Raw genomic sequence first — 17830 nt, 5'->3', positions numbered from 1 at the left:
TTTTAAACTCTTGCACTGTAGGTTAGACAAACAGCATGAAGCAATTGGAAACACCAAATTGATATATGCTTTTATTTACATATATTTCTTTACTCAATTCTTCTGCAGTGCCTGCTTCTTTCCTGCCTCAAGCTTGTTTCTTTCTCTAGCCACTATTCTTAATTTCAGAGCTTCCTGCCCAAACTAGTCCGTATGTCAAGCTATTTCATTATTTTGGAACATCTTTGTATTACAAATTTTAAATGCTTGATGGTATATATAAGAGCATGTATACATAGGAATATGAATTTATAAGTATATAGAGACACTATATATAATGTTTTTATTATATATTTATTATAATAAATATAATAGATACATAACAAGATAGGTAAAGCTCCCAGTTTGGGTTGCTCTTCCTCTTTTGGCTTCTTTCTCTAGCGCTTGGGGCTTTCAGCAGACCCCAGCGTTTTTCTTTCACTACGTTTTAGACGCTGAGTCTACGCATTCTGGTTTTATGAGCTAGTACCACCCTCCTGAATACCCATGGCATGACTGTCTTTTGTCAGTCCTTTTCCACTCTTGCTCAAGGGCAAGAACTGGCACCAGAACAAAGGAGACAGTAAGACGCCCTGGGCTGGTATGCAGCAGCCCTGCCTGACCAGGGCCATGTGCCAGATCAGGCCACCACTTCTCAGGCACTGATGCCACCCGGCAAGGCTTCAGGTTTCCTTTCCTGGCAACATGGTACTGCTTACGGCACGGGAGACCCAGGAGAGAATGACCTTCAAGATCATACTCGTGAACCAGGTAGAAGAGTGCCACCTACTGAACCCAGAACACAAGCACCTCCACAGGTTTTGAGGTTTTCCCTCGTGGCTAATGGAATACCTAAAAGAATACATTTCACCAGGCTTGTTATGCCAAGTCTCACCTGCACTCTGCCCTACGCTGTGGATAACCTAGTTCCCCTTAAACTTAAATACAAAGTGGATCAGGAAACTGGACACCAAATCATTCTGCACCAGATGGTCACAAGTGTGCTTTACTACTTTACTCACTTGAGAAAATTCATGAATGTCAAGCCTAGAACAAAACTCCAGGGGCCTTCTCTGGTGGCTCAGTGGTTGAGAATCCACCCGCCAATGCAGGGGACACGGGTTCAAGTCCTGGTCCGGGAAGATCCCACATGCCGCGGAGCAACTAAGCCCGTGCACCACAACTACTGAGCCTGCGCTCTAGAGCCCGTGAGCCACAACTACTGAGCCCGAATGCCGCAACTACTGAAGCCCGTGCGCCTAGAGCCCACACGTACTCTGCAATGAGAAGCCACCACAATGAGAAGCCCCCGCACTGCAACGAAGAGTAGCCCCCGCTCGCCGCAACTAGAGAAAGCCCGTACACAGCAGCAAAGACCCAACACGGCCAAAAATAAATTTAAAAAAAAAAGAAAATCCATAGCAACAAGAATGGGTATACACACACCTGCCGGAATCATCATTATCCAAAAGAAAGCACGATGACTTCCCCGTTTGCCAAATATGGTAAGCGCAACTCTAGGAGCACAAGCAAGAACGAGACAAAAAGCAAATCACAAACAAAAGAATGAACTGACAAAGATTTAGAAAGTGCAAGGCATTATGTGAGACCTTATGAGGGATGTAACAGAGCAGAACACAGTCCTCAACAACCGTAGCTTTCTAAAGAGAAAAGATGCATTCACTCTGTACTCCTACCCCTTGAAACACATGTATGTATACTAGCCCAGAATAAAGTTTCCTCAGTTCAAGAAACAAGGAGCTCTCTCTACTTTGCATTCTCTCTTTGTGAAAACACTTAATCATAACCATTCCTAATGTCTTTTAATTTACCATTTCCTTACACGTAATTCCTGGTCTCATACTGTGGAAGCAGTCTAAATAGTAGTATTGCTCATTTTGAGCCATCAAGAGGAAAGAAAAGTTGGCTTTCAATTGCACACAGGAGGGTCCGAACCCTGAAATCTTGGCTTTTCCCTGGAATTTCCCACACGAAATCAAGAGAGAGAATGTCAGGGAGCTGGTCAGTTGGGCAGGCCAGAGAGTAGCATTTTGCCCAGGATGAGGTAATGTCTACAGTCTCCTACTTTTGCATAGAAAAATGAAATCAGATCCTAAGCAAGGGCACAAATAGTTTTTAACACCTTTCACTTGTTCATATGCTTTTTCTCTTATATTTGGAAGGAGCTTAAATTAGTCAGTCTTGTTCATTTACTTGAGGCTTCCCATGAAAAACATAAGTGTAATGTTTTAATTTTCTAGGAAGTAGACACTAAATTAGACTCTGTGAAAATAAAACAAAATTAAACAACCACAACAAAATTACCAAACTAGGGGAAATAAGAATGTCCTACACCAATTTTTTCCTTTTAAAATATACTGAGCCTGGAGAAAAGGCATAAACTCTAATCAGAAGCAAAACTAAGGGAATGACCCTGAAATCATTTTTGTTACTATCAGTAGTGATTTTAAATGCTTCTTCCATGAACCTATTACTTCTGTCTGATTACAGAGAACACATTTATTCAACAAATAGGTATTGAGCACCTGTTATATACAAAACACTGTACTGGACATTGGGTCTCTGTGCTTAATAGTTTAGCTACGTTTTGGCAGGGAATATAGGCTGACAATAACACACAGGCTAACATTTCTGTCTGCCCAAATGACATGATGCTGGGGAAGTTATATAATAAAGGAGCTAAACAAGTCAATCTAAATCTATGGCCTTGACTTAGCCTTATTGAGAAAAAGGATAGTCATTTCTCAGCCACTAAGATTCTTATGATGGTCATCACACTACCGTCTAAACCATTAGCCTTCTTCTTAAAAATAGCCAGGAGGAATGATTTCCCTCATGTAGTGAGAACTCGGAGGTCCATCGTCTGATTTCCGTCCCCTGCCCAAGGGTTGTTATCATTTCTGTCGCTATTATCTGCCTCATTACATTATGCTGCTCCCAGGTGCTTTTCTTCTTTTGGGAAATCAGCTGGTGCCTGGCAAATGTACTAATCAGGTTGACGTGTCACTGTGATGGAAACTGTGACTTGCGGGTTGGATTTTGCTCAAGTTTTCAATGATAGCTCTTCGTTTTAAAGGGCATTGTGCACAACAGAGTGGAGGTCCTATGAGACCAATCTACCAGTCTAGAAAACATGACTTGGAAAGAAAGTAGTAGCATCTTGTATCCACATACCCTTTTTCTCTAAGGAGTGCAGACACATTTGGAGATATTATTCCATCCTCAGAACAGCCATTTGGGGCCTGGCAAAGAGCATTGTTAATACTCTTGCCTGATTGTCCTCTGATAAACCCCAGCTGTGGGCTGCAGGAGGCGTGCAGTATTAAGCATAAAGTTCTTTCTTCTGGTGTAGCTCTATCCTCTCTCAGTTTGAACTGGTAAAGTCTGCTCTATGGTATCATATAAAGTTGTATATAAGCAAATCCCAATTAGCATCTACTTTATTATAACTATGCCCTGAATTGGAAATTTGGAAAAAAAATCCACAGATACACTGTTGGAGGTATGAACATTTTCCATGAAAATGTTAAAGTCAATTCTTGTTTTAATTTTTGATGGTAATCTTCAAATAGATAGGTAAACAGACAGATGTTGAAAGGATCAGAAGACTTTTTTCTGTAAAGGGCTAGTTAGTAAATATTTTAGCCTTTGCAGGCTATGCAGTCTTTGTTGCAACTGTTTAATCTGCCATTGCAGCACCAAATCAGCCATAGACAATGGTTGTATTTCAATAAAACTTTATTTACAAAAACAGGCAGTAGACTGGATTTGGCCAAAGGGCTGGATTATCCAGATACAAATGAGTCCTGACAAACAATTTCAGAGTTCACATCGGCAGTAGTGTATATGATTGCACAGGGACATGTAGCACTGCTTTAATTATTGAGGGATAATGCGATGCGAAAAGAACATAAGAATGATGCTTTTGGTGAGTAAAGGTTAAATGACATCACGGCATGCTTTGTAAGCAAAAGCTTTACAGCATATGGAAGAAAAGTGGTGGAGAATAAGATCATCATGTGGCTCAGGGTAGAACAGGCACAATGACCTCAAGAGAACCTTCATGGAGCTGTCAGCACCACATTCATATTGTAAGGGGCAGCTTCATTTCAGGAAAATAAAAATCTTTTACAATAAACCGAAGTTGTCCATTTGAATTTGATTGACTTAATGGTTTGGTCTGCATTTAATTTAGACTTTTTTTGGTGTTTTAGATGTGTAAGAGTATAGGAATACAAAAGTGTTTGGCAGGATTTATTTATATCTGGATAATCCAGCCCCCTGGCCAAAGCCAGTCTACTGCCTGTTTTTGTAAATAAGCACACATTTATAGTTTTAAAGATATCATTCTAATACAAATAACTTCAGTCAACCCTGGTGAATCATGAGGTTTTTTTCCCTCTGACAAGAAAAGTAATGCTCAAGTTTGAGAAACACTGCCAGACACAAGCTTTTACATCTGAACTGCAGGACCAAACCATGAATGAGAAAGTATGTAGGCTTGGTGAGGTGGGGGTAGGGAGAGCCAAATCGCATCTTGGGAAAGTGTCGTTACCATCACAAGTAAACCAGAAATGGAGGCTGGAGGAGTCCAGGTATCAGTGCCTGCTTGAGACTGCAGTGTTTCATCTACTCAATCAATTCAGCGTGTCAGGGAAACAAGCAGGGAGGGTAAAAAAGATGCTGTGTGAGTCCCAAAGAACTTCACCAGACAACTCACGAGACACCAAAACCTGGATAGAGGATCTGTGTGCCTCAGTAACCTTTCTTCTGTTGAACAGAGAGGGGATTTCAGGCAGCACACAAGTGGACAGTGAATGGAGCTAAGGAAAATCCTCAGACTCTATCCTGTCTGTTGAAACACACCAGAGAGGAAAGCCATGAGCATGACAGGAAAAAATACTGCAGGATAAAGGTAAAAGAAAACATTGTTCTAAGGACTCAGAGGAAGAACAAGCCTCAGAAATGAATTTACTACAGAAACCAAAACAAGTTTAGAAAACTGGCATTCCCATTATGATACAAGAAGATATAACTTCTATGAAAAAATGGTAAAAAGCCATGAGAGGACAACAGGCTGAAACAGTGTAACAGATTGAGATCAAAAGACAACAAAGTAACAAACAAGATAAGGAAGCATTGCAAGGGTTGTTACAATAACAATCTATAATGGAATTACTAAAGAATAAAATGTCTCCATGGAAACTCAGTGGTATAAAGTGTAAATAAAAAATAAAAAGGCAAGCCATACAGTCAGGGAGAATACATCTGTGACACATATCTGGCAAAAGGCTAGAATCTAGAGTATAGAGAATATATTTGTGACACATATCTGGCCAAAGGCTAGAATCTAGAGTATATAAAGTATTCTTACAGTCTAACAATAAAACAACCAAAAAAACCATATTAAATAAATGGGCAAATGACTTGAAGAGACACTATTCAAAGGCAGACATAAGAATGTAAAATAAGGGCATGAAAGTTGCTCACCATCATTAGTTATCAGAGAAATGCAAATTAAAACCAAAAGATAGTATTTCACCCCAGTTGGAGGGCTAAAATTAAAAGGACTGACAACATCAAGTGTTTGCAAGGATGCACAGCTACTGGACTCTCATACACTGCTGGTGGAATATAAAATGATTGAATCACTTTGGAAATAGTTTGCCAGATACAAAGTTAACTTCTCTGACCCAGCAATTCCACTCTTAGGTATTTACCCAAGAGAAATTAAAACCTTTGTCCACAAAAAGGCTTAAACATGAATGTTCACAGAATATTTTTTGTAATGCCCCCTCAGAATTCAAATGTCCATCAACAGATGAGTGGATAAACAAACTAGTTTACTCACATAATGGATTACTATTCATCAACTTTTTAAAAAAGAATAAACTATTGATATCCACAACAATATGGGTACGTCTCATGCTGAGCAAAAGAAGCCAGACACAAAAGAGTACACACGAATGATGCCATTTATATGAATGTTTAGGAGCGGTAAAACTAATCTATAGATATGGAAATCAGATCAGTGGTTGACTGGAGTGGGGTTAGGGAAGACTCACTTAAGGAGGGATGGCAAAGGCACAAGGGAATTTCTAGCGTAATAGAAATGTTCTACATCTTCATAGGGGTGCTGATTAATTACATAGATGCATTTTTTTTGTCAAACACCATTGAACAAGACAAACTGTGTGCATTTCATTATACATAAATTATACTGTAATTAAGTTTATTAAAAACCAAGGTACCCACAACCAGCTCCATTCTAGAAAGTTTTGAATTACATAAATAAATTTTTTTTAATTCTATGAGCCTGTAAGCAGAAAAATCAGACTACTTTCAAAGAATTTTTTTAAATGATATCAGATTTCTCCTCTGAAATACTAAGATATGGTAATGAAAACATTTACAGTCGTTTAAAAGGGAAAAGAAGTAAGAATTTAATACCTAGCCAAGGATTGTTCATAAGTAAACACAACAAAAAGCTCACCTAAAAATGGGAGGGGTCAGAAAATATACCACATACCCATCCTTCTAGGAAGGAAAAAAAAAAGTACTGAAGCCATTTCCCAGCTGACTAGGAGATGACTCAGACTTAAGAGATCAAGAGTAAAGAAAGTCTAAATACTTATTGCAAATATAAAAATATAATTTGAAACTGGATGAAAATGTAAAACAACAATTATAATTCCTGGAAAAGAAGATATAATACAAAAACAAAATATAGAGATAATATGAGTCACAAATCCCAAACTGTATTTATTAAAGCTGGAGAATGTGGGTGAGGGAAGTTGATAGAAGTAAATGCCCATTAAATTCTTTATTTGATATAGAATGAAGTCAAGAGCTATTGGTTAACTAAATTGTGAAACATCCATTTATGGAATACTCTATAGTCATAAAAATATTGAGAAAGCTCTTCATGGTCAGATAAGAAATTATCAATAAGATAAACTTATTCTAAAGAGGGAAGCACAATACAAAAAAGTGTATAGCATGTTATGATTTGTGCAACAAAGAGGAAAAAATATACTGTACAAAGGAAACTGGTGACCTTGGTTGCCTTGGGGAAGGGTTACTGGGTAGCTGGGAATTAGGAGTAAAAAGGAGACCTATTGTAAATTTTTTTGTCCTTTGCTCATTTGTAAATGAACCATGTAAGTGTTGCTTATTTTTAAAAATGAAATTTTAAAATGTATGATTTGTTTTGTTTTTACTTTGAGAATCAAGTAAACATTCATTGAAGACTTTATTACATGTGTCAATCTAGTTTTTTTATGAAGAAGACATCACAAATCCGAAAAGATTCAATAAATGATCTTGGATAACTGGTTTCCTATTCGAAGACAAAAATGTTTAGTCCTCATTTCACAACCCTGACCAGAATAAACTACAAACAGATTAAAGAGTGAAATTACAAAAATAAATAAATAAATAAAATTAAATAAAAATATTAGAACAAAACAGGTGAATCGTAGAGCAAAGAAAGACTTCCCAAGAGAAACCTAACATATTTGATTACATAAAATTTAAAATCTCCTATAGATTAGAAATATTATATAAAATTAAAAGGTATACTAAAAACTGAGAAAAATACTTTTCACAAATATGCGATTAATATCTCTATTTTATTTTATATATTTTTTAAACAGGAGAATAGCTTACAGATTTATGCAATGTAAGTCTTATATGACACGGGAGCCTCCACAGGAAATGAAGGCCTGAAGAAACAGACCTGCATACTTTTCTGCTGGGTTTGATGACGAGTGGACAGTCAACTCAGGAACAGCCAGATGGAAAAGATGCACAGGGCAAGGTACGTGAGAAGGAGCACGGAACTTCCATGCCCTCTCCAGGTACACAATTTTCCTCACATCTCCATGTGTTCACTAACCTGGAAGTTCCAGTATCTTTTTTTTTTTTCCCAGTATCTTTATTATTATCATTATTATTTTTGCAGTATGTGGGCCTCTCACTGCCATGGCCTCTCCTGTCACGGAGCACAGGCTCCGGACGCGCAGGCTCAGCGGCCATGGCCCACGGGCCCAGCCGCTCCGCTGCACATGGGATCCTCCCGGACCGGGGCACGAACCCGCGCCCCCTGTATCGGCAGGCGGACCCCCAACCACTGTGCCACCAGGGAAGCCCAGTATCTTTATTTTTTAAAGATCCAATCAAATTAAAAGACAAAACAAACTTTTGGAAACCTCACTAACACCTCGATATAAAAATGAGCAAAGGAAATTAACAAATAGGAAATGAAAACAGTCAAGAAACATATAAGGATGTATGAAACCTCATTGATAATTGAAGTAATCCAAATTAAAGAGAGGCCTTCTCTTGCCTATCAGATGGGTGAAACTCCAAGGAAAAGGAGACCTTCATAACTATTGATGGATATGTAAATTGGTACAACCTTTCTGAAAAACAACTTGAGATATGTACCAACAGCCTTAAACAGGTTCAAAACTTTAGACTCAATAATTCTAATTTTATACAAACTATCTCCCCAGGAATTTAATGCAACTTTATTTATAATAAGAAAAAACCTTGGAAACAATAAAAATGTCTAATAATATGGAAATGTTAAGTAAAATCTGATATATTAATACAATAAAAAATTATGCAGACATTAAAATTATCAACTTGAAAAATACTTAATGACCTGAAAGACAAGCAAGATATAAGTGAAAAAAGTAGAATACAAAACTATTATATGCTATGATGACAATTTTAAAATGATAATATGTACTATAGACAGAGATGTTTTTTCTTTTTTTAAATAAATTTATTTATTTTTGGCTGTGTTGGGTCTTCATTGCTGGTACCCGAGCCTAGTTGCGGCGAGCAGGGGCTACTCTTCACTGAGGTGCACGGGCTTCTCATTGCAGTGGCTTCTCTTGCTGCGGAGCACGGGCTCTAGGCGCACGGGCTTCAGTAGTTGTGGCACGCGGGCTCTAGAGCACAGGCTCAGTAGTTGTGGAGCATGGGCTTAGCTGCTCCACAGCATGTGGGATCTTCCCGGACCAGGGCTCGAACCCGTGTCCCCTGCATTGGCAGGCGGATTCTTAACCACTGCGCCACCAGGGAAGTCCCTAAAGAGAGATTTTAAATACCAGAGGGAAATGCAACAAAATGTTAGCAACCATTTTGTTTAAAATTATTTAATTTTATTACTTCTACTTTTTTGTATAAGTCTCTATAATAAGTAGTGGAAGGAGACACCATATTTTAAATAAAGAAATATTACAATTACAAAAATTTTACCTGGCATCAACATGCCCAAAACCTTGATGATGCATTAACACTTGCCTTCCATCTTTCTTATACACTTTTGGTTCAAAACTTCATGGCCAGGGCTTCCCTGGTGGCACAGTGGTTAAGAATCCGCCTGTCAGTGCAGGGGACACAGGTTTGATCCCTGGTCCGGGAAGATCCCACATGCCGCGGAGCAGCTAAGCCAGGGGGCCACAACTACTGAAGCCTGAACTCTAGAGCCTGCTTGCCACAAGTACTGAGCCCGTGCTCCACAGCTACTGAAGCCCTTGTGCCTAGAGCCCGCGCTCTGCAACAAGAGAAGCCACCGCAATGAGAAGCCCGCGCGCCGCGACGAAGAGTAGTGCCTGCTCACTGCAACTAAAAGAAAGCCCGCGCGCAGCAACCAGGACCCAACACAGCCAAAAATAAAATTAATTAATTAATTAATTTAAAAAACAAGACAAAACTTCACGGTCTAATAGTGTACAGAACAGGTGCAATACCAGGACGACTCCAGTGGGCCAGCCAACAGGAGCACTATCACTCAGAATAATGAATAACCCTGTACAGGCTCCATGACCAAACCACAGATAACTCTTCTATAATGGTGTTTCCAGGACACACTTGCCTGCCCAGAAAGTCTTCAACCAAGACCACCCACTTACGGCCCACAAACCATCAGCTGAAAGCAACTGCCTTAATAATCTAGGAATTGATAACTCTGGCATGAAGAGTCCCACATGCCATGCCTAGGCTCCCAAGTGCCTCTCCCCATCCCGGGCTGTTTTCTCTGACAGGATGTTTTATAGTATGTTCAGTCCAACCCAGCTAATAAAGGAGCTCTTTTAAAGTGGAGAAAAACACTATGTATTGGGTTGCTGGGTCCAGCATGTGTGCAATACATAAAGAAGCACAGAACACATGTACAGTACCTTCCCGAAGCTGTGTTGGCTTGGCAGAATTTTCCCCACTCATTAAAACAACAAAAGATGCAGCTGCTCGAACTGTAGCCTGCCATGTTGACATGGCAACGGGTGGCTCCTGGCATGGAAAAAGGGCCCTGTTGTTTATGGGCGATCCCATAGTATAAACACATGGCCTGCAGAAGAAAGACAAAGAAACAAAGGGGGAGAATCTTTAAAATGAGTTGTCACTTTTCTCACCACCACAGTAGCGAAGGTTAAGTTGAGTTTTCAAAGAGAAAATATCTGAGACTTTGTAGTTGACTGGTTTCAGAGCATCTTGAACTGAAACTGCCAAGGGCTGTGTGAATAGCGAGTGGTAATTCCTCCCAAATGAATTACTTAAACATGTAAAGAGAGTTTTTTGTTTGTTTGTGTGTTTGTTTGTTTTTTAAGGGGAAAAATATTTTTTTGGATAAAGTTTTAAATACTAGTCTGCCAAGTTAAAGTTTACATTAACCTTGCCCCTCCCTTTAGGCCCTTAGGACTTCGAAAGAAAAAAGTTGTCTCTTAGAGACATTCCTAAAAAATTTTGGAAAATATTCTGGAAAAGAAAATATGTTTAGCGATCACTGAGATATTAATACTTAGAAAAACAAGCTGGTGGTCTCAAATCCAGTGCTGGCGGACAGATACCCCCAATCTTGGAAACCACCATCTCAAATTGAACCCTTGTGGGAATCCTTGTGTGGAGGCCAAGAACAGGGGTTGGCATATCAACAGGACTGTAGGTCACAACAACCAGGCTTGTGACGGGAAGGCCAAGTGCAGAGTTGTTACCAAAACAAGTGTAGGAAACCAACGGCATGACATTAGGGCTCATTCTGCTACAGTTAAAAAACACAAACCCGCACATATCAAGAACAATCCCTTCCATGATTAAGTCACAGACAGAAATGGAAAAAAAAATCTATGAGATCAAAGAAATCTATTCTTTTAACACCACAGAGGAGAAGGTACAGACTGACCCTCAGGAAGATGTCTTAGGAAAATATTTCTACTTTTTGCTTTTCAGGAGTTATGGCAAATATGATAATAGTTTTAATCAGCTTGATTTATAGAGTAAATAATAGAGCAGAGCACTACCTCTCTCGCATAAACTGGTTTTCCTTTTTAGTTAACATTGTTATGACTGAACATTTATTGTGTTCTTACAATGAGCAAGAACACACAGAATAATGGCCCCACTCCATCAGTCAGGGTCCAGGAAGGAAAAAAGAAACCAGTCTAGGACTTGATAAACAGAGGTAATTTAATATAGGGAATTGGTCATACAAGTAATAGAAGTGCTGAGAAGCCAAACAGGGGAGACTGAGGCAACTCAGAGATTAGCCACAGTGGTAAGGAGCTGTGACTCCACAGGTTGGAGGAGCTACTGTTACTGGGTGTTACAGGGTCATTTGACAGAAGCCAGAGTCACAGTGGGGAATGTCCAATGGGTGCTGGGACCAGGGAGACTCAGTCATTGATGGAGATGCCAAAAGAAGCAGAAAGAGGGGAGGAAATACCTTGTTTCTTGCCAACTCTCAAATGTTCCATCAATGCCCCGCATTGGCCAAACCTGACAGGAAGCCAGAAGACAAGGCAGCCTGAGAAATGAGGTTCCTTGTCATTCAGAGAAGATCATAATAAGAGCAGAAAATGGACCTTAGAGCAAACAGGCAGTCTACCTCCTAGAAGTGTATATGCTGTGGTAACTCATAGAATTGACATGAGGCAGGGAAAGAAGATTAGAAATTCAGAAGACTTTAGTCCTGGCTGGGTTACCAACTCATTAAGTGGCTATGGAAAAGTCCCTTGACCTCTCTGAGTCATATGCAAAATGGGGATGGGGGGCAGGTATGTGACTTATATTATCTGTTCTGGTCCATAAACCTATGATTATGTCCCAGAAACATAGATACAAGAACAAAGGCAAATTTTCATGGAAGGCCCAGAATCCCCCATCGATTTCAGTGAGTGCTGAGCTCCCACCCTGGTCCCCTTGGATCCTTGGTTAATTGACTTAGCCTTAGTTAACTGCCCAACTTCAGGTTGTTTGAGAACCTAATGACGAAGTCGCCTAAAGCCACCTCCTCCTAGGCGGGGCTGCCGGTAGTCGTTGCCTGTGGGGTCGGGGGTGGGGGGTGCTTTAGCAGCTCAAGTTCTGAAAATTCCACCTGTTTTTTCCCAAAAGGCCCATCTTAGGGAAGGATCCCAAGACGAAACGTATCGTCAGTGGAAACGGAGTATATTGCCACTGGCCAAATGGCAGGTATAACACCTCTTCCTCTGACAATGGCAGCCATTGAGAATCAAGGCTTGCTTTCTCACTGAAGCAGAATGGACCCCAGCATTTTGCTCAGCTCATGAGCTTTAGGAATCCACTTCCAATCTAAGTAGACTTGTGGAGATAAACCTATTTGTGATGCTCACAGGGAAGTGGGAGGCCCTTGCCTAGAGATCGCCTAAGACTTTCTCTGCCTCATGCACAGGGGAAGCTGACCCTATATTATGGCCCTAAGTCCTAGGGTACTTAGGCCAAGTCTGAAAGTATCTGTGCTCTCTTGCTTTTGCACGCAGCGCCTCATTTCCCTCGGGTGACTCTGGTGCTACAGGTCTTCCCTTCCCTGCACAGGGAGCAAATCCTCCCCAAAAGACCGGCTTGCCCAGATGTTTGCTCTCCTTCTCCCGATAAGCTTGGGTTGGAGGTCATGCTGGTATATTATTAGGCATTCCACCTGTGCCCTTAGGTATGTGGTCCCCAAGGCTTCCTCCATCAGCCTCCATACCTCTTTCCAGAAGAAACAATCAGATTTGAGATGAGGTCATATGTGAGAAACACTGCAGAGGAAGAATTAGAAAGACATAGTGATTTGCTGAAGGAGAAAGAAGGAACAGAAGGCCTCTCTGAGGTAACCAACTTCCAAGATGGACCCCAATGACCCCTGTCCCTGGTATTCACATGCCTGTGTAGTCCCCTCCCACATTATATCAGGTTGGCCTGTTTGACTGATGGCTAGGGCAGAAGTGATGTCACTTCTGAGATCAGATTATTTTAAAATCTCTGACTTTTGTTTTAGGGGTTTTCCTCTGTGTCTCATCACTTCCTCAGGGCAGGGCGGGGGGGTGCCACGTCATGAGGACACTCAGGCAGTCTATGGAGGAGCTCATGTGGTAGGAACGAAGGCCCCTGGCCCACAGTCAGCGAGGATCTGAGGCCTGTCAACAACCTTGCACGTGAGTTTGGAAGAGGATCTTCCAGCTCCAGCCAAGCCTTGTGATGTCTGTGGCCCCAGCAGACAGCAGACTGCTACACTGTAAGAGATCCTGAGCCAGAACAACCCAGTTAAGCTGCTCCTGGATTCCTGACTCTCAGAAACTGTGTTTAAGTTTTGTTCTTTTAAGCTGTTTAGTTTTGAGGTAATTTGTTATGCAGCAATAGATAACGGAATTTTCTCAGGTTTCTGCCTCAAGAGATAAGGCGGATCATGAAGTTATTAAACAAGAGAAGAAACGAAGGGTGCCAAGCAGGTCACAGGAAGGGACAAGGGAGAAGGAGAGTTCCTACCTGTTTAATTTGCATAGAAAGGACTTAACACACCATATGGCAAAGGACACTTGTATGGACACAGAGACCTCAATTTCCTAACCCCAAACAGTACAGTGTCCAACAATGGGACTGAGTGTCTGAAATTAGACCTATCTCAAAAATTTAGAAATGATGATTTTATGAAGTAGTAAGTATTGATGTTGCAGGCAGATTTGAGTCTGGGTATCATACACAAATAGGGAGGTGGGGAGGGAATCCTTCCATTGACTGGATTTAAAAAAGCATGTTATCACCATCATTTCCTCCCCAGTTCTCTGTTATTTCCCCCTCTAAACAGCCTAGTTCTAGATATTTTGTTCTAGAGTTTTGTCCTGATCGACCCTGTCATCCTCTTGAAGGCTCTTTTTGCATCGGCGCCTGAAGTCTCCCACCAAGGGTATTAGCTGCCTGGCCAGACCCCAGGAAGCTCTCACCTCCAATCCTCCCACTGTCCCCACAAGTCTCTTTCCCTCCCCTCTTTATATGGCTGGGGCATCCTTTCTGCCAAAGTCTATATGCTTTCTTTCTAGCTTTCCACTTGGTCTCTAGAGCTATAACTCTGAAAGTATAGATCAATTCATCTGTCTGAAAGCCACACCCATAAATATACCCTTGTCTGATATAAGACTGAATCACTTTCTTATTGGAATGTTTTCATAAATAGGAAAACAATCCTAGGCAAAATTTTCTGAAAATGTAGATTCCCTTCATGTTCCCAGTCTACTCCCTTCTTGGCCTTTTCTTCTTTCTCAGCTGCAGCTTCACTCCTCCCTCCTCAACACACTCAAACCGAGTGCCAGTGACTTCATAACCAATGGCTTTTTCAGCTTTCACAATCTGATATTCTTATGCATGTCACACGTCATGGTGCAAATGTCTAAAACAATCTAAAGTTAAGTAACTACATTTTAACAGGGATGAAAGCTTTAACCCCTGGATTAAGGTCTAGTGGTGGAATTTTGGGCATCCGACAGAAAGTGGAGAACTGGTCGACCTAAGGTCTTCATGGAGTTATACTCTCCTGAAAATCATACCCTCTACGTGGTGACTCCTATCACACACACATTCCCCACCCCTCCCTCCCCCCTCCCCTGTGGCCCAAGAGGGGAGGAAAATCTATGTGCATTTATAAACATGCTCTGCAGTTATCTGGATATGTAATCTCCGAAAGAAATGCAGCTGTGTTTATTCAACAGGCACAGCCTTGCACCTCGGCCATGTTGCTAAAATGCTTATGGGATAGATGTTTAGGCGCCAGCCTGCAATTCTGATGTTTATAACTTCATTATTTCCCAACTGAACAATTTCTTCCAACAACATGAAAAGGAAAATTCTCTTTCACCAGGGCTCATTCTACATGCCCTGGGATACCCACCCACATGGAAGACCCCCCTGGAGAGCCCAGACTAACTGCACGGGAGTTGTGGGAATGGGAGGAGGCCACTGAAAATCAGAAAGAAAACAGGGTTAAGATGGGGGTCACAGGCAAGCCCATGGCTTGCTGCCATTAAAGAACTTCTAAATTGAGGAAGAACTTGTCAGAGTAACAATTACTTCAGCTTCTTGTTACATGTTTGTGTGTATGCGGAGTAGTCAAATGAGGATAAGATACACTATGCTGCTATGGTCTGAATGTGTCCGTCCAAATTCATATATGAAATCTTAATGCCCAAAGTGATGGTATTAGGAGGTGGGGTCTTTGGGAGGTGCTTAGGTCATAAGGGCACAACCCTCATGAATGAGATTAATGCCTTTATAAAAGACGCCAGACGGAGCTTCCTAGCCCCTTCCACCACGTGAAGCCGCGGCCAGAAGTCGGCAGTTGGCAACACAAAAGAGGGCCTTAACCAGGACCTAACGATGCTGGCATCCTGATTTCCGACTTCTAGCCTCCGGAACTGTGAGAAATAATTTTCTCTTGTGTATAAACCATTTGCTCTGCAGTATTTTGTTATAGCAGCCCAAATCGACTAAGACATCAACTAAACTAACATGTTTGCTTGTCTTTTTAGAAGGAGCCATCTTTAAAGCCATCTATAAAACTTTAGGGAATAGATTCAAACCATATATTTTATTTTCAGTTTACTATATGCATGTCTTTCTGCAGGTCGGAGTGAAAGGGGGTTATTTTTAGTTTAAAAAAAATGTTTCGGGCTTCCCTGGTGGCGCAGTGGTTGAGAGTCCGCCTGCCGATGCAGGGGACGTGGGTTCGTGCCCCGGTCCGGGAAGATCCCACATGCCGCGGAGCGGCTGGGCCCGTGAGCCATGGCCGCTGAGCCTGCGCGTCTGGAGCCTGTGCTCCGCGACGGGAGAGGCCGCAACAGTGAGAGGCCCGCGTAACGCAGAAAAAAAAAAAAAAAGTTTCAAGTTTCACCACTTTCCATAAAAATCACCCATTTTCAGAGACTTGATTATCACAGATCAACAACTGGGGAGAGGGCTGCTTCAACAGATTCCGGTAGGAGGTGATGAGCCCCCTGTGGGTGTGGCTTGATGGGATGTTTTCCCACACTGATCTGGTCACTGGAAGCCAGGGGGCCACAGATGTGACAGCTCAGTGGGTCAGATTCTTTTATAAACTCCCCAGAGTTACAAAGTCTTCAGGCCTCCTCTAATTCCTTTCCATCTGTACTCCTTCCTGCACCCGATCTAAAACAGGAAGTGTCAACCACAACTCTCTCTCACCCCTACACACACACACACACACACATTCTCACACACACCCCTTATTAACATTCTTCTTCATGGCACAGTCACCAAAACTGTGACTCACCAATCATAATAAACATATGGGAAGTCCAAGGAGAATGCTGCTTTGACTTGGATAGAATTTGTGTATGGTCAAAATGGACTGTACTGCAAGTGGCTTTGAGTCAGAAAGTCACCTCTTCTTTAACAGAGGTGTTTTGGGTGCAAAATAAGCAAGCTGTTTGTACAGGCAAAGATAGTACTTTTTCATCTGGAAGTCCCTTGTGAGTATAGCATTTCATGTATGGAAAACATTTGGAGATCCTCTCACGGAATTTTCTCATTTTACACATGAGGATCCCCTGCATTGGCAGGCGGACTCTCAACCACTGCGCCACCAGGGAAGCCCACAATTTTTGGATTCTTTTCGACACTCCATGCTTTTGGTTATAGGTCATTTTGATTTGTTATTTTCTGTTGACGTTTGGTGATTCATTTTTTTTTGCTGTTGTTTGGTTGGTCATTTTTGTTACTTGTTTAAATTAAGAGAGTCCATCATTGCCTTTTCTCCCAAGACTCAACTGGGATTCTGAGAAATAGAGATCCATCTAGACAGTGCAGCAAGGGGATAAGGAGGCTGAAAAAGAACACTTCCAAACATTTTCATGGTTGGGATTATCAATTCCTCCTTTGCAGTTATACAATGATACTATAGAATTAATGTGTATTTCCCCTTCATTTCTCATGAATTTTACATCGGTTTCTTGATGCCAAGTAGGGGGGAAAAAAGGTATTAATTACAGAAATGTTCATTTTAGACCTGAAATCTCTTCTAAAATATCTTCTGCTCATTCTTTTAATTTTAAAACTTAATAGTAAGATACAAAACAATGAAACTATTTTCGTGTTTGTGTGTGTGTGTGTGTGGTGGGGGGACATGTTTTAACATCTGGTTTTGATATCAAACTAAAAATACTCCAAAGGTCTACATCGTCCTTGGTCCAACAGCTGAACAATAAATATAATTTTAAAAAATCATTCCCTCCTTAGTATTTTGCCAACATCATTCTGGCTTTGTCTAAAACAAAGAAACATCATAGCGATATAGGAAATTTTAAATTTTAATATCACTTTAAGTTATAATGTATTTTCCTAGTCAGCTATCTTTAACAATGACCCAAATAATTAGAGTTTTAAAAATAAATTTCCTATGTTTAACTGAATTTCCCCTCCATTCAACTCATGTTCAGTGATGTCATCAGCTTAAGCAAGATCTCCTAGACCACTTGGCTGGTTCCACAACTATTAT

The 17830-nt window shown here is 41.0% G+C and overlaps 1 protein-coding gene across 3 annotated transcripts in view; it reads right to left on the bottom strand.

The window, feature by feature from the left end:
* The window catches only part of AOPEP (aminopeptidase O (putative)), a 382025-nt gene that overhangs the window by 291949 nt on the left and 72246 nt on the right, over positions 1 to 17830 (bottom strand). For all 3 annotated transcript variants that reach the window (XM_024132867.2, XM_028494111.2, XM_024132866.3), the window contains one exon: positions 10233 to 10399. In XM_024132867.2, coding sequence (XP_023988635.1) covers positions 10233 to 10399 — 167 coding nt within the window. The remainder of the gene's footprint in view (positions 1 to 10232; positions 10400 to 17830) is intronic.

Source organism: Physeter macrocephalus, chromosome 9, assembly GCF_002837175.3.
Source record: "Physeter macrocephalus isolate SW-GA chromosome 9, ASM283717v5, whole genome shotgun sequence".
NCBI lineage: Eukaryota > Metazoa > Chordata > Mammalia > Artiodactyla > Physeteridae > Physeter > Physeter macrocephalus.
This window is presented reverse-complemented; position numbering and strand designations above follow the sequence as displayed.